The 26,401-nt window shown below is 46.1% G+C and overlaps 1 protein-coding gene across 4 annotated transcripts in view; it reads left to right on the plus strand.

The window, feature by feature from the left end:
- The window catches only part of BANF2 (BANF family member 2), a 50,626-nt gene extending 27,185 nt beyond the window's left edge, over window positions 1-23,441 (plus strand). For 3 of the 4 annotated variants that reach the window (XM_045445382.1, XM_045445381.1, XM_045445379.1), the window contains 2 exons: window positions 10,182-10,310; window positions 19,192-19,391. In XM_045445382.1, coding sequence (XP_045301338.1) covers window positions 10,185-10,310; window positions 19,192-19,338 — 273 coding nt within the window. In that variant the 5' untranslated portion in view covers window positions 10,182-10,184 and the 3' untranslated portion in view covers window positions 19,339-19,391. Of the gene's footprint in view, window positions 1-10,181; window positions 10,311-19,191; window positions 19,392-23,236 lie in introns of those variants that run through there. The other variant, XM_045445380.1, reaches the window with a different exon arrangement.
- Window positions 23,442-26,401: the final 2,960 nt, after the last annotated feature.

Consider the following 26,401-nt stretch of genomic DNA (forward strand, 5'->3'; position numbering starts at 1 on the left):
AGGGGAGGTGTGGAAGGGGTGAATGAAATAGATGATGGAGATTAAGGAGACCCCTTGTAGTGATGAGCACTAGGTGTTGTATGGAAGTGATGAATCACTATGTTGTACACCTGCAACTAATATTACAGTGTATTTTAACCAGCTGGAATTTAAATAAAAACTTAAAAACAAACAAGAAGATAGTGCTTAGTGCAATAGAAATCCACTTGATCATATAACCATAGAGATCTGTATAATAATGGGCTTGGGAAGTCGTGATGTAATACAACCCCATTGAATTGGCTGTCCTGCAGCAGTCTTTACTCTCTTCCAGACAGAGTACTGCACGTTTGACATTCAGTTAACTCATCTGATCTGCACAGCCACCTTGTGGTTGGGTGACATTCATTATGCTCACCTTACAGATGAGGAAATCGAGTCTTTGGTTCAGAAATCCTCTCAAGTCTCCCAGCTAGTAAGTGAAGGGGCAGGTATTTGCACCCACTTATCTCTGACTCCCTATATTGGGCGTTTCTTCTGCCCATCTGCATTGCCTGGGGCTTCTGTCTCTCAGATCTGCTTTTGTCCATGTTGCTTCCTTTTCAGGCAGGCTCTCCATATGTGGTGGCAAAGAGGGCCGCCAGCCGGCTTAGAGCCCATCCACTGAGCCATCCTCACAGAGAAAGCATTCATAGGTGCTCCAGCATGTAGTCTGAGAAGGTGAGGTGTGTCCATGGGCCAATCCCATGACACTGTGGTGAGCATGGTAGGCCCTGGAAAGTAATTCCTGAGTTGACGGTACAAAGTGGAGCCCTATGTCTTGAGGCCATGAGCGTCCATCCAAAAAGGGAGGCAACCTTACAGTGTCTCCTCAGAACTTTAACGGCTAAGAGGGAGAGAGCCCCGCAGGGTCAGACTTCATTGTCCAAGGAATATTACCACCCTTCTTTTTATTCTTTGTGAATGACTGGGAGGCAGAGGCAGACTGGTTCATTTGAAGAGAGAAGATGTAGCTTGGAAGAGCAGGGCAGAGGTATATAGAGCCAGGAGTGGTATTTGACAAACAACATTCCCTTGGATCCTGATGGTGAGAAGTGTCTACTGTCCTCATTCCCTTCTGGTCCAACTCCATTGTCTCCCCATCCACACACTGCAGGCCAAAGGCCTCTGTAGGGACAATCCTGAGATTATTCTAACCCTCATTCTCTTGCCTTCTCTTGGTGCTACAAGGCTGCAGTGTTTTGAAGCCATAGGGATGGACCTTAATTTTTCCATAAATCTGCTTAGTTTAGGAATGATTTTTATTCTCCGTATCTTTGAGGCTTTGAGCACAAAGTAAAACAGCATAATTTAAATAGTGTGTACTCTGAGCACATGAATTTAAGTTTTAAAGCAAAATTAGAAAGAAAATGAGGGCATTGAGCAGATGCAGCATATATGGTGACCAGGAGGGGAGAGAGGTTTTATCCATGCTAATTTCTCTATGTGGCCATTTGGTTGAGCTCAAAGCTTCCCAGCAGGCTGAGTAAAAAGAGAAATATGTTTACAAATTCTGTTTCTTCATCAAGGTAGAAATATACCAGATTTGAAAGGTATACTTTTTTCTCCACATTAAAAAAACATTCACCACAGGGGGCATTTTCTAGAACAAAATGTGGGTAGCAGCATTTTCAACAATGTTACTGCCTATGCAGATTTCTGTCCCATATCCCTTCAATAAAACGTGAGAGCAAAACACAAAGCTTAGGTAGTATTAACATCTCAGTTCCCAGGGCTCCTGGGTGGCTCAGTTGGTTAAGTGTCCAACTTGTGGTTTTGGCTCAGGTCATGATCTAACAGTCTGTGAGTTTGAGCCCCACTCAGACTCCATGCTGACTTGGGCTGCCTCTCTCCTGCCGGCTCTCTCTCTCTATCTCTTGAAAATAAATAAATAAACTTAAAAAATTAAAAAAAAAAAAAAAAAAACCTCAGTTCCCTAGAGTAGGCAGTGTCACATATGCCCAAATATAAAGCAAACACATGGGGCGCCTGGGTGGCTCAGTTGGTTAAGCGGCCGACTTCGGTTCAGGTCATCATCTTGTGGTCCATGAGTTCAAGCCCTGTGTCGGGCTCTGTGCTGACAGCTCAGAGCCTGGAGCCTGTTTCAGATTCTGTGTCTCCCTCTCTCTGACCCTCCCCCATTCATGCTCTGTCTCTCTCTGTCTCAAAAATAAATAAACGTTAAAAAAAAAAAAGCAAACACAAAAATAAGATAATCTTTCATTTACTCAACAAGAAGACCCCTCCCCACCCCCGAATGGTGTTTTTGGCCATTTGAATATACGAACTCATAGGGATGTAGATAAAATAGTTTACTTACACCTTTTCATTTCATAATTTAATTATATACATTTAAAATCACATATTATGCAAAGTAATATATTTAGAAATATTACACTTTTCCATTTAGATTTCAAAGAAACTATCGTATTCTAACTATATTCATGTATGGTCCACACCTGTGTCTCTATCACTGGGGTCACTCCCTGAGTCATCTTACTTGGGCTCCAGAGAATAATGAACTTCCCTTCCAGCTAATGGTTGTTGAGATGTTCACTTTTTGAATTTGTGTACAATGATGTCCCCACCAGAAATTGTATCCCAAGCTCCCAGTTCCAATTTGTATGACATTAGAGCAGTACCCTCCCCCCCCCCCACCACCACCACCACTCCATTAATCTGATGGGGCACTTGTGATTGCCTCCTTACAAAGACTTATTGTATAGATTTTTAAAATGATCTTTAAAGGATGCCAAACATTTGCAACTAGAAGGTCATTCCTTTGGGAATCATGATTAAATTCCATTGACCCTTTTACTCCTTATTTAAACAGGTAAGTGACTTTCTGAGCCTTTAAAACCAGACTTGGTTAAAGTCATTTCCCGCCAATGTATCCTCCCCAAACAGTACTTTGTGGTTCAAAATGGTGTCATTGAGAGAACACCTTGTAATATAAGACTCTTTCATGGGGCGGGACCATGTTAAGGCATCTGCGGTAGTATTGTCATAGGGTGGTCAAGTGATTGATCTGACCATAATGTAGCCCACCCTGAATCCCACCCAGGAGCTGCCCGGAGACTTAGAAGGAGTGCTCCTCTGGGAAACAGAGCCAACCATATTGTGCTAGGTGCAGGATGTTGAGCAGGCCGCTGAAATTCTGGGGCCTTGGTTTTCTTAGGGTGAAATGAGGGTTTTAGGCTGGATCAGACAGAGGTTTGAAGGGGACCTAAGGGAGGGGGCATAGGGATGGCGCCACATATCCAGGGTAGGCTTTAGTGCCCTCCCCTCGTTCGAAAGTCAATAGAGTAATTCTGCTTTGATCTATTTTATATAAAGGGATTCCAGGTAAAATTTCCTTTGAAGTGAAGATCCCTTTTTTTAATTAAAAAAAAAAAAAAAAAAAAAAAAGGAGTAGGCCGCTATTGAGGTCTGTCCGCTCTGAAGTTCTCTGACTTCAAAGCCGTCAGGGGTCATAGTTAAATCTTCCTATCGATGGCTAATGAGGATTTGATGTGCCTGGGGAAGGGGGACAGACACTGCCTGCTAGTTGGTGAGCATCAGCCATCTGGAAACACGGACATTAGACAACCCACTATAAAGTCCCATTTAGTTGAAATCCCATCATCCTAGAAAACCTGCTCATAACTTTATGAGAAAAAAGCAAATGACAGAGAAACAGTGGTTCTCAAACTTGGCAGTATATTGGACTCACCTGAGAGTTTTTAAAAGTTCCAATGTCCGGCCCACGGCCTGTGCTGATTAAGTCCAATGGTAGAGGAGGGACCCAAGCATGGGTTGTATCTCCCAGCATGAGCCTAATGTGTGGTAAAGTTTAAGAATACACGGCATTGGTACAGTCACTGTGGAAAACTGTGCAGTGGTCCTCCAAAGATGAAACTTAGAATTACCATATAATCCAGCGATTCCACTCAATCCAAAAGATTTGAAAGCAGGATCTTGAAGAGATATTTGGCCACCTATGTTGATAGCTGCATTATTCCCAATAGCCAAAGGTAGAAGCAAGCCAAATGTCCACTGATGGGCGAGTGAATAAACAAGCTGTGATGTATCCATACAGTGGAATATTATTCATTCTTAAAAAAGATGATGATTCTGGGGTGCCTGGGTGGCTCAGTCGGTTAAGCATCCAACTCTTGATTTCAGCTCAGGTCTTGATCTCAGGGTTCATGAGTTCAAGCCCCATGTCAGGCTCACACTGCTGACAGTGCGGAGCCTACTTGGGATTCTCTCTCTCTTTCCCTTTATGCTCCCCCCCACACACACACCCTGCCTCTCTCTCTCTCTCTCTCTCTCTCAAAATAAATAAATGAACTTAAAGAAGAAGATTCTGACCCGTGCATGATACAACATGGTTGAACCTTGAAGACATCATGCTAAGTGAAATAAGCCAGCCACAAAAAGACAAATACTGATGATTCTACTTATATGAGCAATCTGGAGTAGTCAATTTTAAATTTGACTTAGTTTTCAGTTTTGCAAGATGAAAAGACTTCTGGAGGTTGGTTGCACAGCAGTGTGAATATACTCAACACCACCTAACTAGACACCTAAGAATAGTTAAGACATAAATTTTCTGCTATGTGTATTTTGCCACAATTCAATATAAAATGTAAAAAAGGTGGCGGGGGAATAGCATCATGTAATTCCCTGCCACTCAAAGTGTGATCTGTGGGCCCCCAGATTGGGCATCTTCTTGAGAGCTGGTTAGGAATGCAGCACCTCGGGTCACACCCCAGACCTGTTGCATCAGAACCCCCATTTTTAGACAAGACTTCCCCACCCCCGCCACGGGTGGTCTGTGTGCACATTAAACTTTGAGAAGCGCTACTTGTGATGGCCCGATCCTTTGACTAGTTGAAAGACGTGGTGGACACGGGCCTTTGCTACCCAATATCCACCGCCTCTCCCTACTTGTTCCAGAACCTGGCATTCTCTGAGCTGCCTTATTTATGTTCAGGGGGCTGACCTCATCCACACCTCCACACAGACCACTCCCCTGGCCAGTGACTGGCTTACAGGCAGACATGTTGTCTGGTTCTGGCCAATGAAACTAAGGCAAGTTCTACTGAAGAGGTTCTGGAGACACTTAAGAAGAAATGGTCTGTCCTTCCTTTGGAAGTTTCCATGTCAGGACAGGATCCACACAAATTCTGTATGCACCTTGGGACCTTGGACGCTGCTAGTCTGGTTATTGACACGGCCACTAACGGACAAAATCCTGGGGTCCACTTCACCAATGGATTTCTGATTATGTGAGATTAGAAAAGTATTTCTTGGGGCGCCTGGGTGGCTCAGTCGGTTAAGCGTCTGACTTCAGCTCAGGTCACGATCTCGCGGTCCGTGAGTTCGAGCCCCACGTCGGGCTCTGGGCTGACGGCTTGGAGCCTGGAGCCTGCTTCCGATTCTGTGTCTCCCTCTCTCTCTGCCCCTCCCCCGTTCATGCTCTGTCTCTCTTTCTGTCTCAAAAATAAATAAACGTTAAAAAAAAGAAAAATATTTCTTGTTTAAGACCATTTGAGTCAGGGTTTTCTATTACTTTTAGCCAAGGGTTTCTCATCCTTGAAACTATTGACATTTGGGGCTGGATAATTCTTTGTTGTGGGAGGTCTGTTGTGTGCATTACGGGACGTTCGGCGGTGCCCTGACTTCTACACATTAGATGGCAATAGCACTACCCTCTCCCTCAGCTTTGACACCCCAGAGTGTCTCCAGACGGATTGCCAAATGTTTGGGGTTTAGAGGGGGAAACAATTTGCACCCAGTTAAGAACGACTGTCGCAGATAAAAACATCCTAATGAATGTGAGGGCCTTCTATTTAGTGGGTCCTCAGGAGGATCAAAATCGCTGCTGCCTATGCCCCAGAGTGTTTCAAGGATCAAAGTGAGATGAGGTGTGTGAGAAAAGCAAATACACACAAGGTGTTGCTAATCATTACCTGTCTTTGATGCTGCTGCTGCATTGATAGCAATGTTGTAGTTTCCATTTATTCTTTTAATGGGCAGAACTGTTTAACTTACCAGATGGCCAACGTGGATAGTGAGTGGAATTTTCCCTGGGCAAACCTGGTGAGCCCCGCCAGAACTCTCTGGGGCTCTTCCTCTTGCTTAGAAACTCTGATCTCCTATAGCCCAGACCTGAGCTGGACCCCTGATCCCGACTCATCATCCAAGGATGGGGGCTGTAGAGCTCACCCTTTAATGCATTTGCACCGATTAAGAGAGATCTTCATATTGAGCTGCTGAAGAGATCGATGCCCTCCACATAATAGTGTATTCCCAGCTTACACATCTGTGTATTTGAGGCCCACAGTGTCAGGGGCCCCTGGACAACCAGTCTTGGCTCCCGCTATCCTTCCTCGAACCCACCACACATCAAGGCCTCTGTTCTTAGGAGTCCCCTGGCTATTACAATCGGTGCCTTCGGATTCATCGCTTTTTAGAGAATTTGTGTCTCTAAAGTGTCACAAGTGTCTCCTGGAGCAGGAAAGCTTACAAGGCGGGCTGGACGTTAAATGTGGGGAATTGGGAGCATAAGAACAGGCAAGGGGACCAGTGCTGGAAGTGTTTGCAAACAGTGGATGGATCAGTCACTTAGGTCACTGAGCACTTACTGCATACCAGGCACTGGGACTGGGACTGGGGTGGGCAGCAAAGGGCATTAGGAGGTAGCCGTGGCCCTCACAATCTACTGAGGACCATGTGGTGGACACTGGTATGCTCTCCTGACCTTGTTCCGTATCGTGGTAGGGGACGACTACCCCCACTAACATGGCAGCTACCCCGATTTTGTGCCCCACCCCCACCCCTGCAGCCTATGTGCTTTGTAGGTCACTGACTTGCCTTCTGAACCAGAGGAAGGACACACATCAGGGCTTGGCATGGGACAGTTTGGACTGGAGAAAGCATCCATTGGCAGCTTCGAGGGAAAAACAGTTTTCCTTTGGGGGAGGGGGTAGCATCTTGCAAAAGGGACACCAGTCCGGCTACAGCCCGATTATTTCCAAAAAGGAGTCAAGCTGAGGACTGAGCCGACATGTAAAGGAAAGCTGAGCCAAGAGATTTGCAGGGAACTCAAGCTGAAGGCTTGTGATCCACCTCTGGGCTTTTAGGTGGCATATGTTAATAAAACCTTCTTACTGTGCAAGCCAGTTTGAATTGGATTTTTCTGTTACTTGAATTATGAACTGTCCAAACTGACCCAGAGTTTGGTACCAAGAAAGGGATACTACAATAACTAAACCTCAAAAGTGGCTCAGCCAAGAAGACATATTCGCACAGAGAGCAGCAGGGTGTCTCTACCCAGAACTAGAAAGACGGTGATTGCGGTTTAGCAAAATGGCTGCTTATTCCTGTTTTACCCTGTGATAGAGACCCTATGTGTAGGGAGATGTGACATTTGGAGATCTGGAGGGAAATACTCAGGATGTTGGCTAGAAGGAGGGGTGCCCATTTGAAAATGGGGAGGGATAAAAACCCAGCTTTGCTGAGAGAGGGTCTTTCTGCCAGTGGCCTGCAATCCAAAGTGACTGGATTTCGATAAGCAAGCTCCACTGGGTTGGCAAAGCTAAAGTATCGAGCTAAAGTTAGAACACGGGCAGCAAGTAGGGTGACTTAACAAAAGATTGGGGCCCTGGAAAAGCAGTGCCCCCAATTCTCAGGTCTCTATGGAGCATCTGATCTTAGATATATCTAGCTTGATGACAGCGACAACTCACTGTGAATATGCAGCTAGGATATATCTGGGGGGCAGGGAGCAGACTTGGGGTACCTTCACATCAGAGGTAAAGGAAGATGCCATGAATCTGAGGAGCAGGGCAGTGGGCAAGACACAGAGCCCAGTTGCCAGTTCAAGGATTCTGACCTGAAACAAAATCCAGCTTGAACTACTGGCCCATGGACTTGAATAGAAGAAACCCAGTAAATTCTTTAGGGTACTGACTTGCCAAAGCAAGTGGCCAACTAATGCCTGAAATTGCCCATTCCTCGGGGCAATCCCCGAACCTGTACCCACAAGAAGTGTGTTGTTAAAGCAGTGATACTCCTCCAAAGACATCAACCTTATGCCCACTCAGATTTTAGCAAGGCAGTGGATGGGGCAGATACACCTGAACCCAGAACTGGGGGCAACTATCTCTGCCAACTGAGGAACTTGCTTTACCATCATGGCAAGGAATTCCCCCAATATTTCCTCAATATTGTATATACTATAGGGCAATGACATCTGAATGTGTTTCCCATTGTCCCCTTCTTCAAATGGAGAATTGCCCTTCTGGAAAATTTTATTGCAGATACACTGGGTTTTTTTTTTCCCCCCTAGCACTGACTATGTTGATGGTAGTGAAGTTCAGAATTTAATTTATAGGTTACCATCCCGTGAGTTGTTACTTCCAGACATGATGGAGATTATGATGCATCTTCCAGCAAATACAAACTTGAATCTGAATCCAGTAACTAGATGAGTCATAGGGCTTCACCCTTTGAGGGAGGAGGTGAGTCTACATTTGCCCAGTGTGGGTATTTCTGATGACAATGTAAGGGAATGAGAATGTACTGATGTTGGGGCACCAAAGGGGTGGACTATAGTGGGATATTATGGTTACTATTTAACACTCATCCCCCCCCCCCCCACCGTGGGTAATAATCCTAATAAATAATAAATAAATAAATTATCCTAATAATCCTAATATATCCTATTACCCTCTCTGGGTAATAATTTTAATTTTGTTCAGGTAAACTTTGCTTGATCTCACAGCTTGTATGGTTCAGAGAAAGCTAACTCCACTCCAAATCTAGGACTAGGGCATATGGCCAACACTAAGCTCACACTGGTGGCCCTGTGTAGACCTTCAAGACTGGATGGGCTCTGCTTGGAACTCCTCAGAGATACGTTCTGTCTGTTTCCTTTTTCTTCCGGGGTGGAGTGTTGAGGAATGTGAATCCTAAAGCAGCCATTTCACTGCTATGAGGGGAACCAATCAAGACTGAAACCAAAACAGGGAGAAAAAGTTGAAAGAATCAGAGAAAATGGAGCTGTGGCCCCAATTGCACCATCCCTGTCCTTATCCTTGGGCTTTTGAGTTCTATAATATTTTCTTTAATATTTGATCCAGCTTAAGAGATTTCTGTTACTTGCCACCAAACAACCAACTATTACAGAGTGTGATAAAAGTGTTGGTGGTGGAGAAGGTAGGTTAATTAGCTAAGAGAAGCAATGTTTTCTTTCTTTAAGACAACTTTATTGAGATATCCTGGACTTACAGAAATTGTTTATATTAAGGTGTACAGGGGCATCTGGGTGTCTCAGTCTGCTAAGAGTCTGACTCTTGATCTCGGCTCGGGTCATGATCTCATGGTTCATGAGATTGAGCCCCGCGTAGGCTCTGTGCTAATAGCATGGAGCCTAGTTGAGATTCTTTCTCTCCCTCCCTCTCTGCCTCTCCCCTGCTTGCCACCCCCACTCTGCAAAATAAATAAACATTAAAAAAAAAACACTCCAGGAAAAAGTTTTTTTAAAAGGTGTATAATTTGATCAATTATATACATGGTGCAAAGATCACCACGATCAAGCTAAACAACTTTTCCATCAGTTCCATATAGGTGTCCTTCTCTCTGTGTGTGTGTATGGTGAGATTTAACTTAAGATCTATCCTCTTAGAAATTTGCAAGTATATAATACATTATCGGTAACCATTATTACCATGCTGTATATTAGCTGCCCACAATTTATTCATCCCACATAACTAAACATTTGCACCTATGACCCACATATCCCCATTGCCCCAACTGCAACCCTAGTCTCAAAAAGCAATGTTCCTTTAAGCACTTAGGGAGGGAAGAGGAGGAGAGGAGAACCTGTTGCAGTTCTTAGCATTAAACACAATCTTTTGGTGGAATTTGCTGAACTCATCCACAGCCATCATAACATATCTCTCATTCCATCCAGGTGGCAATGGATGTGTTGAGGCCTTCAGTGCAGGGTACTGCCCCTGCTATCTGAAAGTCCCCAATAACTATTGGGTGCTGGAAGGAAGCCTGCCATCATCTGTTGTCCCCATCCCTCGGCAGGGCAGTCCCCCATTGTCCCCTCTTCGCTGTGAGCAGCCGGCCACCTTCTAACTGTGTTCCTCCCACTGCTGTTACAGAAGATGAATCACATGTCTCCCAGGCTGAGAGCCTTCCTCTCTGAACCCATCGGAGAAAAGGATGTTGCCTGGGTGGACGGGATCAGCCATGAGCTTGCAATCAATTTGGTCACCAAAGGTTTCAACAAGGTAATTCATTGTTTTTCCTATTTCCCCAACTTCTCTCCCCAATGTCTCTTCCCCTAGTCCTGCCAGATGGCAGCTGCCGCTCTGTGTCCCTGCAAGGCGCCATCAGAGAGGAAAGCTGCCACTTGGCAGGGTGCCACAGTCTTCAGTGCTGCTGACCCCTCATGCTTGGGCAGCCTCGAGGGCCAGCAGATGATGGGCAAATTGAATGGCTTTGGCTCAGAGCAGCTGGGCCAGGCATGATTCACTGGGTGTTCCAACACCCAGAGGTCAACAGAAGTGAGCTGGCTGCCCAAGCCTGGGGCTGAGCTGTCAGGACGGATGATTTGGACACACTTCCATCTCCATGAAGAGACTCGCGGGGTCTCACTTGCCCCACCAGGGCACCACCCTGACAGCGGCAGGTGGAGTAACAGCAGACTGGGGGCTACACCAGAGTAAGATACGAGCTTCCAAGATGTCGCTCACAACCCATGAATGGCCTCAAGGACATCCAGTGGAATTTGAACATTCTTTTTCTATGTAATGATTTGGTTTTAGGGTGCTGGTAAAGCTGCTTGGAACTTTAGGGGAGAATAGAAGACAATCCCAAGAGAACCCAAAGAAAGTGAGCACAGGCAAAGGCAAATGGGAATTCACACAGAACATTGCACACTCAGTGGAGAGATTTCACACACAGTTATTGCTGTTCGTTTCCTTCAGTTTTTTTTTTAATGTTTATTTATTTTTGAGAGAGACTGAGAGAGACAAGAGTGTGAGCGTGGAGGGGCAGAGAGAGAGGGAGACACAGAATCCCGAGCAGGCTCCAGGCTCTGAGCTGTCAGCACAGAGCCTGACATGGGGCTCAAACTCACAGACCACAAGATCATGACCTGAGCCAAAATCAGACACTTAACCAACTGAGCCGCCCGGGAGCCCCCATTCCCTTAGTTTTTAATGTCAGTCTGCACCACTGCGCAGGAAGATGTTACAGAAACACCCAAAGAGGCTGGGAACTGTGGCGTGCACAATTGATAATCAGCGTGGTGTGCCTTCAGTGGGCAATGCACGGCTGCTCCCAGGGGGCATCTGAACTACTGGGCCTGTGGTTTTCTGGTTAACACCTTGCCTGCACCAGCTGCTAAATATTCTGAATATCTACCAATCTAACATCCAACAGGTGATATTGTTAGGAAGCTGGAGATCCGGGACTGAGGTAGATTTGATTCTTTCCTCCAGGATAAAAGATGGGACCAAGCAGGTAGTGAAGTAAGCAAGCCTGCTAGGGAGACAGTTTCCATGGAAAATTCCTCTTTAAAAGAAATGATTGCAGGGGCGCCTGGGTGGCGCAGTCGGTTAAGCGTCCGACTTCAGCCAGGTCACGATCTCGCGGTCCGTGAGTTCGAGCCCCGCGTCGGGCTCTGGGCTGATGGCTCAGAGCCTGGAGCCTGTTTCCGATTCTGTCTCCCTCTCTCTGCCCCTCCCCTGTTCATGCTCTGTCTCTCTCTGTCCCAAAAATAAATAAACGTTGAAAAAAAAAAAAAAAAAGAAATGATTGTCGCTTTTTCTTTTCTATTGTGGTGTGCCTGCATTGATAGGAAGGGTTCAGCTCAGTGAATTTTTACATATATATATGCTCATGCCCCCCCCCCCCCCAGATCCAGTGATTGGACACCTCCGGAATGCCATATGATTCCCTTGTGTCTCTCCCTGGCCTGTGTCATCCCCCCACTCTCAGAGGTAACCATTATTCTGGCTTCTAACACCTTCGATTTAATGTTTTTTGCTGTTGTTCGGACATACTTGGCATTTAAAAAAATATTTTTATTTACATATAGCAAATGTCACCTTTTTTAGTACACAGTTCCGCAAGGTTTGACAAATGCATGCAGTCATGAAGCCACTACCGCAATCGAGACCTAGGACAATCCCATCACCCCCAAATGTCCCCTTGTGCTTTCATATCCCCCACCCTCAGCCCCTAGCAACCACTGATTTGTTTCCTGTCCCTCTAGTTTTACCTTTTCCAGCCTGTGTTTCCAGCCTAACTGACCAGTTGGCATATTTAAGATAAACGAACGAATCGGGGCGCCTGGGTGTCTCAATCAGTTAAGCGTCTGACTCCGGCTCAGGTCGTGATCTCACGGTTTGTGAGTTTGAGCCCCACTTTGGGCTCTGTGCTGACAGCTCGGAGCCTGGAGCTTGCTTCAGATTCTGTGTCTCCCTCTCTCTCTCTCTTTGCCCCTCCCCAACTCACGCTCTCTCTCTCTGTCTCTCAAAAATGAATAAATGTTTAAAAAAATTTAAACATTAAAAAAAAAGATAAGGGAATGAATGTATAATGGGAAATTTTCAGGCATCCTGGAACCTGTTACACAGACGAAGGGCTGTAGGGAAGAAGGAACTGTTTGGCTGTGTATGACCAGGCCCCTCTTGTGTTCACAACCTCCTGGTGAGCACGGAGGTCAGCACGCTACTTCCAGGCCCTACTCATTCCCAGGGTCGCTGATTCCAAGCACTGACGCAGGGGATTTCGCTTTTCTCCTTTGCTTCGAGCCCCTCACTCACCCGCAAATGGGAGGAGGGCCTCTATGTCCACTTTACAGAGGAGAAGACAGAGGCTCCAGGGAGTTAATGCCTTGATCAGGGGCCCAAATGAGGGGGAGAATGGCCATGGATTGTATCGTCACAAACCACGCAGGAGGATCAGGGTCCAAGTGGCTACTGCAGCATGAAGGGGGCTTCCACTGGGATTTGGTGACGAGACACCAGGGCTGGAGCCTGGCTGGGTGTGCGAAAGGATCCATGAGACACTTTGTAGGTGAACAAGTGTTTCTGGGTGAGGACCGGTTGGTGGTTAGGGCCAGCAGTAAGAGCGTGGTCCAGGGAAGGGGTCTCAGATTTAGCAGATAAAAATGCAGGCTCCTATACATTTTTAAAGCTTTTCTTTTTAGGGCACTTCTGGGTTCACACAAAATTGAGCAGAAGATGCAGAGATTTCCCACGTACCACCTGTATAGGCTCTCTCATTAGCCACACCGCCACCAGAGCGGTGCGTTTGTAACCATTGCAGAAATGACACTGGCACATCATAATCACCCAGGCTCCACAGTTTACATTAGGGTTCACTTGCAGAGTTTCTCTGGGTTTGGACACATGCGTAATGACACATATATCCATCTTTATAGTAACGTGCAGAGATGTGACTTCCTCTGAGCTCCTGGCTTTTTATACCCTGCCTGCAGGAGACCTTAGGGAGAGACACCTTTCTGGGCCTCACGCTAACGTTGGTCTTTGCTGGCCTCTGCTGGGGGGTGGCTGTCCCCTCCCTCAGCTACGGCATGACTTTTAACTAAAACTATTGATTCCTCTATGGATTCACCCAAATCTCTTCAGGACCTCGACAGTCAAAAATTTGACTTCACCCTTCCTGGGTTATTTTGTGCCTGCCCTTTCCCAAGCCAGTCAGCTTTGGCAGATCTAGATCTCTGAGAATCTAGACCTCTGCTGTCTGATACCACTGGCCGCTGGCCATTTGTACCTTTTGAGCACCTGTCTGAATAAAGATGTGCTCTGCATGTAAAATACACGAGGTTGATTTTAAAGATTTAAGATTTTAAAGTACCCCGCCCCAAATGTAAAGGATCTCATCAATAATTTTTTATTGATTGCATGTTGAAATGATAATATTTTTGAAATAGAAAATAAAGCATATTATCAGAACTCATTTCACCTGTTTCGTCCCCCCCCACCTTTTCCTGTGGCTACTAGAAAATTAAAAATTATATATGTGGCTGGCTCACATTAAATTTCTACTGGATAAGGGCACCTGGGTGGCTCAGCTGGTTGAGCATCCGACTCTTGACTTCGGCTCAGGTCATGATCTCACGGTTCATGGGTTCAAGCCCCCCATGGGGCTCTCCACTGATGGTGCAGAGCCTGCTCTCTCTTCTCCTCCCCCACTCTCTCTCACTTTCTGTCTCTCAAAATAAATAAATACACGTTAAAAAAATAAATTTCTACTGGATAGTGCTGGTCTAGATTTAACAGTGAAAGGGCTGCAAAGGACAAAGGAATGACCAGGAAGGGGAAATACGTTGTGCATAAGGCGCTGAAGGCTTTCCATAGCCCAGCTCTAGCTCTGTCTTATATTCCCCACCCTCATCCACACCATACCCAAGCCAGACTGTCCATGAATCACAAACACATACAGGACCACCCACCTTGCAGGCTTTTCTTGAAATGGACATTCACCTGCTTCAGGACCCCATTCACAACTGACCTTCTCTGGGAAGAAAGGCTTCCTTCTGCCCGCCCACCCCAGCCTAACGAGCTTGTGTGTCTGAACACTGAGTATTCAATAGGACCCCTTGCTGTGACATTTGTACTGTTGACTATTTTTTGCACACATGGCCTGAGAACCCACACTCATTATGCTAGAGAGGCACAGCTTGCCTTTGGGGCTCTCCCACGTCTCCTCTATGTTCTATGATCATAGTTCTATGATCTTTGTACTCCTCCTCTCCCTATGAAAGCCCTGCCCAGGGGCAAGTGAATTTCCAGGCACTCAGTAAATCCAGGGACTTTGAGCAGTGCCCTGTGGGGCGGGTGCATTACTGTGGGGATAACCCGGAATTCATCCAACAGGGAGGAAGGACGTTTCCATCCCAGAGACTCTGGTTTGGTTCAATGCTCTTTGAAGACACTATAAAGTCATATCCTTGAGACTAAATCTTCCTCCTGAAAGATACTTGGAAGGTCAGGAAGGGGTATATGTTCTGGGTGCCTGCTGCCTAAGGCTCTCCTAATAGCAGAACTTGTGTGTGATGTTTGCTACATGTCAGCCACTGACTGGCCTCAGTGTGTGACATATATCTCATTTAATCATCAAAAAATCCTATAAGGTATACGATTTCACCTCCATTTTACCGATTGGGAAACGGAGGCGCACAATAGCCACGTGACTGCTCCAAAGTCACTCAGGATGAGAAAGGTGAAATTTGAATCTGGGCAGACAGTCCCAGGGTGCGGGGCTGGTAATTCAGAGGACCCCACTACCAGACATCTGGGCCCTACAAGAAGTCGGTCACACAAGTTTGGGGTTACCCTGCATAGAGTTGCCAGAAAAAATGCAGGGACCCATTCAGTTAAATCTGAATGTCAGTTAAACAAATACTTTTTTAGTATAAGTATATGCCCAAAGGGCACCTGGGTGGCTTAGTCGGTTAAGGGTCTGACTCTTAGTTTTGGCTCAGGCCATGATCTCATGGTTTCATGAGTTTGAGCCCCGTGTCAGGCTCTCTGTTGGCAGCATGGAGCCTGCTTGGGATTCTCTCTCTCTCTCTCTCTCTCTCTCTCTCTCTCTCTTTCTCTCTCTACCCCTCCCCCACACACGCTGTCTCTGTCTCTCTCAAAATAAGTAAATAAACTTAAAAAAGAAAAGAAAAAAGGATATCCCAGGGAGACATGGAGAAGAAAGAAGAAGGGGCAAGCCCTGCATTGGATTGAGCATTTGCACTAGAGGCAAAGAGTTTTAAGCCAGATATGACCGAGAGGTACTGGATTTTCAAGATTGTCAATGGCTACCAGTGGCCATGAAGGCTGAAGAGCCGGTGAGAGGAAAAGAGAGTTGTTGATCACACAACGAAGTCTTGTGGCCACGTAAGAGCATTCGGTGTAGGCTCCAAGCAGTGGCAGCTCCCAGCAGAGGCGTCAGACAAGCCTGAGAATCAGAGAGGGCAAGATGGCGGACCTCTGTTGTCCACCTAAAACTAATGGGTGCCAACTTTGTTCAAATTTTTAAAAAGTTAAAAAAAAAGAAAGAAAGAAAGAAAGAAAGAAAGAAAAAGCCAGGTGTTACCGTGAAGATGAAAAGTTTTAATTGGCATTGACCAGGACCAGCCACCTAGTGCAAAATGAAGATACGAGGCCCCTTGTTCACATATACTGAGGACTTCAAGATGCAACAGCAGAACACTAAACCAAGGGGGGCTCTGTCCGGGGTGGTGGGGGCATGCTGCCTGCTCGGTGTTGCTGTGTGTCTGTATCTCCCTCCCCACAGCCAGAAATTCGTGAGCTTTGGTCCAAGAGAGAGGCGAGAGATTTTCTTCTCCTTGGTGAAGGCCTCGCTTTCTGGAACCAGCGGAGAAACCGAGCAGGCTTTGGGCAGGGCCGTGATGGGGGCCCACAACTCCGGCTTCCCTTGGGAGCAGGGTGACGTGGGCTGACTTTCCCTCCCCACCACTGGAAGGTGGCAGGGTGAGAGGACAAGAGACAGGTTGCAACTTGGCTCCGGAGGCCACAAGAAGAGGCCCTTCTTCCTATGGCATTCCTGGACAATTTGCCTCTGGTCCTGCGTGCCACACATTCCCTGGCTTCCTGGCTGCTGAGGCTGGTGGGGATGTGGAGGCTCCAATCACCACCGGCTGATGACCAGCAGTGAGGCCTCCGAAACGGCAGAGCCTGCCACAGGTGCCCAGCCAGATTCTGTCAGTCGAGATGTGCAAGAATGGGGCTCGGGAAAACAGGAGTCAACTTCTCAGATTCTTGGTGATTCCATCTGGAGATTGAAACTGGGTTAAAACGTGCCAGGGGTCTGGAGCCCATTGAAGGTACCCAAATGCCACTTGCTATTACCATCATTATTATTTATCATCACTAATGCTCCCTCTCCTTGGACAGAGCCAAGGCTCTCCTTGATTCTGTTATTCACTTCTGCGCCTCCCACATCCACTGCAGCTACTGACTCAATGAACATTCAATAAATGTTCTTTTTTTTTTAAATGTTGAATTAAAAAACATCTCCATAAAATCATCAAAGAAAGTACAAGGATACTGATAAAGTAAAACGAGATCGTTCTAAGCATCTATACGGCTTTTCTAAAAAGATGATGAAGGCAGCAGGTTAACATGACCATGACACCCTGGCTGTTTTTTCAATCTTTTCAATAACTGGACCATGACTCAAAAGAAGAGACCCCAAGCTCCAAGGCTTGGGCACATTTTACAGCTGGGACTCAGCTACTATTTAATTTCTTAAAAAAAAAAAAAAATGCTCCCTTTGGTTAGGGTGAAGTTTGCTTTGTTTTATGTAACTGAAAGCAAAGAGACACCAGCTGGTTTTCCTGGAGAGGACCCAGGACGGCAAGCGTGGACGCTGGTTCCCATTCACTCCAGGCTCGAGGGCCCCCAAACCAGCCTCGAGAGGCAGCGTTTACGTGACCTTAAATCTCCAGGCTTCACCATTTAGTGACTCAGTCAATCCTGGCCGTGCAGTCTCGGGCACCACTTTCTCCATGGAGAGCTTGCTCCTTGTCAATAATCATGTGATAAAATTGTAAGAGAGAAGTGGAAGGCTGTGGGGCAGTAGTTAGAGAATGAGAGAATGCCATAGAGCTATCTGTCCCGGTGTACTTAATGTTAATTACATGTGTTTTTCATGCACACAGACTCTTCAGAAGGGAAAGGTGGGCAAGGTTTATGGAGTTTTATATATTCCGTGCTCCCCCCACAGGGCCACATACTCCAGGACAAGCAAGGCATTAGCATTTTCCTAATGTTCTCACTCTAGATCCACTTAATTCCATTTGCAAGGTGGGGGGGGGGCATGTTATGTGCCTTCAGGTGATGTAGAAACTGAGGCTGGGTTCTTGGGGTCTTCACTACGGGTTAAGTGAGTTGCCCAAGGTCACAGAGCTGGTTTGCAAGAACAAATTGGTACTAAGATGCCCCTCATCTGCCAACGCCACGGGCAGTGATTCTTGATCCAGGGAGATTTTGTCCCCAAGGGAACACGTGGCAATGTGTGGAGATGGTTATGATTGTCACAGTCTGGAGGGATGGGAGAACGCTACTGGCATCCGGTGGGTAGAGGCCAGAGACGCTGCTAAACTTTCTGCAATGCTCAAGACGGTCTCCGCTCCACCACGACAGCACAGAATTACCCACAATGTCAAGTGAAGAGAGTTAGAAACTTTGCAAGGTCAATAGAGAAAGTGATGGGGTGGGGAGCCTCTCTGACTCCTCTTTGTGTGTGCACACATGCGTGCATGTGTGTGTGTTTGTGTGTGGGGGTGTGTTAAAAAGAAATACTAGGGGTGGCAGGCTGGCACCAGTTGGTAGAGCCAATGACTCTTGATCGTGGGGTTGTAAGTTTGAGCCCCACGTTGCATGTAGAGATGACTTAATATCTTTAAAGAGAGAGAGAGAGAGAGAGAAATACTAGATCAGAGACCAGAAGGGAGCATTAGAAGTATGCTAAGCTCTTGCTACTCAAAACGTTGTCCCTGGACCAGCTCAGCTGGGAGCATGTTAGAAATGCAGACTCTTGGGGGGCCTGGGTGGCTCAGTCGGTTAAGCGTCTGACTTTGGCCCAGGTCACGACCTCAGTTTGTGGGTTCGAGCCCTGCGTCAGGCTCTGTGCTGACTGCTTGGAGCCTGGAGCCTGCTTCAGATTCTGTGTCTCCCTCTCTCCCTGCCCCTCCCCAGCTCATGCTCACACTCTGTCTCTGTCAAAAATAAATAAACTTAAAAAAAAGAAATGCAGACTCTCAGGCCCCACTCCAGACTTAATTGAGTCAGAACCTCCCTTTTAACAACGTCCTAGGTGATTTATGGGCTCATTAAAGTTGAGAAAGGAAAGTTCTGGTTCACCCCAGGCTAGACAGCCCTCAATCCCATCCCGAGAGATGTGCATTTATCTCGGCCTCACACCTCACCAGGGGCCAGTCCCAGAATCCCCATCACCCCGGTCAGGGGTTCAGGGCCTGCCGTCATTCTCCCCCACATCTGACCTGTGCCCCTTCCTTTGACTTTCACGCAATTCCTAGTGTTGGAGAAGAGCACATCTGGGCCGGCTTATTATAACCTTTTCCATTTTTCTCCATGCCTCCCCCACTCCCCACAGGCCTACACCCTGTTGGGACAGTTCCTTCTGATGCACAAGAATGAAGCCGAGTTTCAGAAGTGGCTCATTTGCTGTTGTGGCGCCACTGAGTATGAGGCCCAGGAGAGTTCTAACTGTCTGAAGGAGTGGTGTTCCTGCTTCCTGTGAACACACATCCCCTTGCTCTGATGCCTGGGTAAACGACATGTTCTGTACTGATACCCAGGCTTGGGGTCATTATTTTTTGTTCTTTTTTGTTAGTTTTTACTTTAGAGAGAGAGCGCAAGTAGGGGACAGGGGCAGAGGGAGAGAGAGAATCCTAAGCAGGCTCCCTGCCCAACGCAGAGCCTGATGCGGGGCTCGATCCCACGACCCTGGGATCATGACCTGAGCCAAAATTGAGAGTTGATGCTCAACCAGCTGAGCCACCCAGGCGCCCTACTTTTGTTTTTAACTTTAAGGATACACAGTCATTATACCAAGCAGTACAAGAATATATAAAAGAGAACAAATGAAAGACAAGTGATCCTCAAATTGACCACCTAAAAACAATTGTCATTCACCTTACATGAATATCATGCCAAATATTTCAGCATATGGATTATTTTAGAATAGGTTACTTTAAGTTTGAAGCCAGTGTGTTGATTATCTATTGCTACATAGCAGAGGAACCCAAAGCATAGCAGCTTAAAACAAGCCATTTTATCTCACACAGTTGTTTGGCTGGGTGTTTCTGTCTCTGGGTCTTCCATGAGGGTGAAAACCGTCAGCTGGGCTGCAGGCATCTGAGGGCTTGACTGGGGCTGGAGAATCCACTTCTAAGATGTTGTACTCATGTGGCTGTCAACTGGAGTCCTCAGTTGCTCTTTAAATAGGCCTCTCTATGGGGCTACTCATGGAGTGGCATCTAACTTCCTCCAAAGCAGCTGACCCAAGAGGGAGTAAGAGGGCAAGCAGGAAGTGCAATGCCTTTTATGACCTTGTCTCTGATTCACACTATGTCACTTCTGTCTTATTCTATTTTTAGAAGCAAGTCATTAAGTCCTCAAGAGAAGAGAATTAAACTGTCTTGAAACAGCAACTAATATGCAGACATATTTTTAAGAGCATTGTAGTCCGATTTCTGAGGTATAATTTATATTCAGGAAAACTTGCCCTTTTTAGGTGTGTAGTTCTGTGACTTTTGACAAATGCGTTGTCCCCAAACCACTACCAGAATCAAGATGGAGAGCACTTTCATCATCCCAAAGAGTTCCCTGGTACGTCCCCATAGTCATCCCTGTGGCCCTCCCCAGCCCCTGCCAACAAATGATCTGGTTTTTGTCCTCATAGTTTTGACATTTCCAGAAAGCCAAATAAATGTAATCACATAATATGTACCTTTTGCATGACTGGCTTCTTTCACTTGGAATAATTCAGTTGAGATGAGCCCATTAAACAGGCCTTTTAAATTCAAGAAAATGTCGGCAGGTGGTATTGGAGCCTGGCCCCATATGCTGTTGGCATTCACTGTTCTAGTACGGCCCAGTAACTTCCTTCAGTAAGCACCTGAGTACCCTTTGCCAGAGGGTATCTCTAGCTGCAGGAGTAGGGTCTACCCATGCACAGGGCAGGGAGGGAGTGTCAGGGAGTTAACACCCACTCATGGGTGGAAGTGGCAGTTGCCCTTTGGATGGGACAGCTCTGAGGTGGTATCCCCCAGCTCCCCAGTGGGACTCAGCCAGTTGCTCACAGAGACCCCCCGCCCTTTAACACCTCTGGCATTTGCTTTCTTTTCTTCCCTATATTGCTTTCCCACTCTACTGCCGGGGTTTCTTGGGATCACCCCTCCTGAAATATTTAAATTTTAGTATCAGTCTTCTTCTGGAAGAACCCAACTTAAGACAAAAGTGCTAGAATTTAATTTTATTTGGACAGAAGAAAAAAATGGAACTGAAAGAATTTTTGAACCGCACTGCATTTTTTTCTTCATTACTAGACATCATCATTTCTACATCAATTTCTTCTGAGCATAAAGAATAATATGGGGGAAACAGTAACAGGGAGGTTAGTATCATTAAGTTTATTTTAAACTTTAATTTTCTATGTTAGATGGTGTGAATTCCCATTAAAAAAAGTAATAAAAGTAAAAAGAAATTAGTACTCTTATTTCTTCCCTCTCATTTTTAAAAATAGGTTTTAGTATTATTTTTAACTTGTCAAGGTCTATAGAATTTACATTCTTCCCATAAGCATAATCCCTGCAGTTGCTTAGTCTTAGTTGTATATTTAAGAGGTTATAAATCATTGTTGGTATAATTATTTTAAGAATTATAACTTTTGGAGCACCTGGTTGGCTCAGTCAGTTAAGCATCCAACCCTTGACCTTGGCTCAGGTCATGATATCACAGTTTGTAAGATTGATGACCACATCATGTTCTGTGCTGACAGCCTGCTTGGGATTCTCTCTCTCCCTCTCTCTCTGTCCCTCCTCTGCTTGCTCTCTTTCTCTCCCTCTCTCTCTCTCTCTCTCAAAATAAAAATTTAAAAAAAAACTTTAAAAATCATAACTTTGTCACTCCTGAATTCTTTGTTCTGAAACATCTCTCTGTTGGTTGAGTTGGATGATTATATTAGTCAGAAGAGGTTAGATTATGCTGCTGTAACAAACAATCCCCCAAAGCTCAGTGATTTAGTCAACAAATCTTGATTATTCTTTTAGGCTTCATGTCCAGTATATGCCATCACAAGGGCTCTGTTATAATCACTGTGAGAGTTAGGTAGATGGAGATTCTCTTTCAATACATGCTTCACAGCATTGGGAAGGTACCATGGTGGATTACACACTGTATTTCATATCCTCTGCCCAGTGTGATCTATTCCACTTATGTTCACATTTCATTGGTCAAAACAAATCACATGGTCATACCTAACTCCAAAGGGTCATAGACTCTTCTGAACTCAGGAGCAGATTTGGTGACAGCACTAATCAAGACCACAGTCATCAGTTGGGTTCAATATTTTTTCCTGGGTGCCTCACAGGTGTTACATTTCCTAAGTTCATAATATGATTGGGATATTTCCACTGAGGTCCGTTTAGCTCTTTCTAGCTCTGCTTCTCTAGCTGTCCCCAAGAAGAGGTCAAGAAGAATTCCAGGTGAGCCAGCTGGCTGGCCCAAAGACTTAAACAACTCCATCTTGGAGTGCATGGGTGGTTCAGTTGGTTAAGTACCCAAGTCTTGATTTCAGCTCAGATCATGATCTTGGTTTGTGAGATTGAGTCCTGCACCAGGCTCTGTGCTGACATCATAGAGTCTGCTTGGGATTGTCTCTCTCCCTCTCTCTCTGCCCCTCCTCCCTCTCTCAAAAATAAATAAATAAATAAACATTTAAATAAATAAATATCTTCCTCTTCTAAGACCTCAGGTTCTGACTATCCAGAGCCCTTCCCTTGCTCCCTCCTGCACAGCCCACCATTGGGTTAGTTCTCTACTAAAATAGTCATGGGATTTAGAAGTCACTCATTTTCTAAGACAAGAGCTGGGTGGCTCTAGGGAAAGGAAAATGGGAAGTAGTCTTGTCCTTCATTCTATTTTCACACACTTCCCATATTGCTGAAATTTGTCCCTTTTAATCAGGTTGATGTCTGGGATCATGTAGGAGGATTAGGGAGCTGAGAAACCTGAGGAGATGGTCTTCCAAGACTAAGCAGCCTCTACAAAGGGACCCTAGCACAGATATTGAAATTCAGAGTAGTTGTTCTCTGTGTAATGTAACTGGAGGGACACTGAGGATGAACCCTGCTCCCCACAATTTTCTCTACAGCCATTCATTCCCTTGTGTTGATTTTAGTCTTTCTCACAGATAAAATTATTGCCTTCAATTCTTCACTTCTCTCTGCAATTTTCCACCTTTGTCAGATGATTTTACGGTCCCTCCCACTAGAGGCAAAGTAACTCCCAGACTCTTAGATTTGGCCATGTGACTTACTCTGGCCAATGGTATGAGTCTGGAATGACAGCATGCCAGTTCTGAGATCCACTGTGCATTTCCACGTGCTCTCGCATGCCTCTGTCAACACCAAGAGAAGAGCTATCTCCTTGGATAACTGCTGCCTGAATCCTAGAATGAACCCCAGTGAAGCTGATCTGAGCCCAACTTGCAGCAAGGACCTGAGGCCAGCCAGACCTGCAGCTTGATGCAAAGCTGCCCATCAGAACCCACCCTGGATCAGCCAACCCTCAGCCGACTCAAATGTGTAAGCAAAAATAAAGGACTGCTGTTCAAAGCCACTAATATTTGAGAAAGTTTGCTATGCAGAAGTATCTAACTGATACATTCCTTCCAGTCTAATGTGTCCTTACCCTGCCAAAGGGTGCTTTAGATAGAGTCCAGGGTGGGCAAAAGAATATTGCCTCTGAAGGCAGCCAGACATGGGTGCGAATTCCAGCTCTGCCAATCAGCACCTTATCCTGGGTGAGCTACTTAACCTCTCTGAGCCTTGGTTTCTTCATCTGTAAAATAAGGGCAGGAAGGTAATTACCTTGCTTCAAAGGCTGGATTAATTGAAATAGTGTAGGTTAGGTACATGGTTCCTAAGAGAAGCTCTGGTTCTGTTCTTAGGGTTCTCCTCTGAGCCTGATGTTCTGAGTGCTTGGTCATATGATACTTGGGACAGAATTCATAGCTATGAGGTGGGAGGGAGCCCAGCTACCAGCTTATCTAATTCTGTTCCAGTAGACAAGTACAGGACACTGTATACCATACACTCTTTAGGGACCACGCACTCTTTAATGAGTGGGTAAGAAAGGACAAATCAGATTATTTCAGATTTTGACTGCAATCTCATAGGGTCACATCAGCCCACTGATCCCCAAAGGCATGTTCAAGGACACTCAAGAGAGGTGAGCATGCGTGTATGTCCTCAGCCACATCAAAGGCTCATCTTCTACTTGGCAGGACAGTTGTTCCAAAGATTTGGGAGAAGATTGGTACCTAAGAACATTTACCAATTATGATGGATTTGACCAGCATCTTAAACAGAAGCCAAACCACCTGCAAGGAAGAGGGGTCAGATATTGACTCTTGTCCCCAAATCTGTAGTCCGAGGGTATCTGTGAATCAATAAATGATTTCAGTTAGTATTTGCAGAGCGTCTAAGGCTCTGAGCATGGTTAGGTGCTGAGGAAAGGCCAAGGGAATAAACACAAGTTTCTCTGGCTTCAAGTAGCTTACAGCTTAACAAGAGATGATTAAGAGAAGGGGGGGGGGAACAGCTAAGGTGTTAGGAGGTATATCTTAGCTTGCGCCATCCCGGAAGTATCCCCTGATACAACGGTCTCAGGGAAAGTAGTGTGTTCACGAATGTTCCCAGGAAATGTCAGTAGGGCAGTGGGCAGTGTGGCAGGAAGGGGAAAGCAGCCAAGAAAGGTGTTCCATCTCTAGCACTGTGGACAATGGGACCTCAGTCCTGCCCGGGAGCCAGCATAGGACATACATTCAAGTCACCCCACCCTGGGGTAGCTAAACACCTGCTCCTATTAGCCATTTGTTGAGGACTGCTCCTGCAGGAAGTTAATCCCTCAGCTCTTGAACCTTCCATGTGGGGAAAGTGAACCTCATGAGAAGGAGGTCAGGCAGAGATGCAGGCACTGGCAGCTGGAAGCTGGGCCACTGTGTGCACTGAAGTGGTGAAGGTGAGGGCACACAGGGAGCAGGGCACCCATAGCTTCTGCTAGGTGGTGGAGTAGGACAGGCCTGACTTTGAAAACAGAATCCATCCCTCACCACCCGTTGGAAGTCCTTTGGAAAGTCACCCTGTCAACCTAGCTACCCATCTGTAAAATGATGATAATAGTATCTACTCAAGCACTGGGAAGATCAACATTCTTGGCACCTGATTAGAGCTTCATGCATGGTGGCTCTAGAAACCTAAGGTTTAAAACGTGCAGCACTGACTGTGTGTAGACAAAGGAGAGGAAGGGATGGATGAGAGTAGTCAGGGAAGTCTTCCAGGAAGAGGTGCCATTTGAGCTTAGTGTTAAAGGGGGAGGTCCGGATTGAATAAGCTGTGGACAGGGAAGGTGGTGGGGAGTGTTCAGGGGAAGAAGGTGAGGGAGAAAGAGCTATGAGGGGAAACACAAACCCAACTGGCCCAGACAGAGTGAGTTGTGGTAACCTGTAGAGTCACTGCAGGCTCTCTGTCCTAGGAAAGTTAGTGCTCAGCAGCAGCCACTGGGGACTGGAACCCCATTGGTGCTTAACTCAGAATAGGGCAGCCCTGCTCCCTGCACCTGAGAAAGATCCTGTAGTAACTGGTTACTACAACCAACAACCCTTTACTCTTCCTCATATCCACACCCTTTACACAACTTTGCAGCTCCTCCTGCCAAGAGGCAGTCTCCCTCCCTTCCTATTGGATCTGGACTAACCTCATGACTTGTTTTGGCCAAAAGAATATGGCGGATGTGACACCATGACAGTTGTGAGCCTAGGCTTCTGCTTGCTCTCTTTTATGCCTGCGACGACCATGCGAACAAGCCTGTGCTAGCTTGCTAGAGGATGAGACACACATGGCCCAGCTGTCTCCATTGCCTCGGCCAACAGCTGGCCAAGAGCCAGCCATAGGAGTGAGGCCATCCTGGACCAGCCAACCCATCAGCTGACCTCAGATCCATGAGTGAGTCCAGCTGAGATTGGCCATGCCTGGCCCAGAGCTGGAAAAGCACCTAACTACCCCACAAACTCATATAAATAAATCCTATTGTTTTAAGCCACTATGTTTTGTGTATGCAGCTATAGCTAACTGCTAGAATTCCCACGTGAAGCTTCAGTGTGGAGCACCTCCAGGTATAAAGTGGGAAGCCCCACTTATTTTTTAGAGGGCACCCTGAGTGATATCCTGGTAATGGTGATGAGAGGGATCCCATGGCTCATACCAAAAGCCAAGCAACTGTGGTGGGGGCAGAGTGGGGAAATAATGGAAGCTAAACTTTGAACAGAGTATTTGGTAAAGAGTATGGCTCAGTGTGGAAGAATGTAGGATGAAACTATGGCAATCTCAGAGGGCAAGACAAGAGTTGTCAACCGTGTGACCAGTTGTGGGAGGCCAGGGTGATTTACTCTGGGAAACTTTTGGAAGAATGCTGACTTGTGGAGATAAACCTTTTAGCAAGTGTTTTGGGAAATATGGGTATATATATGTATGTGTATATATGTATGTGTGTATATATGTGTGTGTGTGTGCATATGT

Source organism: Leopardus geoffroyi, chromosome A3 (assembly GCF_018350155.1).
Source record: "Leopardus geoffroyi isolate Oge1 chromosome A3, O.geoffroyi_Oge1_pat1.0, whole genome shotgun sequence".
In the NCBI taxonomy this organism is placed as follows: Eukaryota; Metazoa; Chordata; class Mammalia; order Carnivora; family Felidae; genus Leopardus; species Leopardus geoffroyi.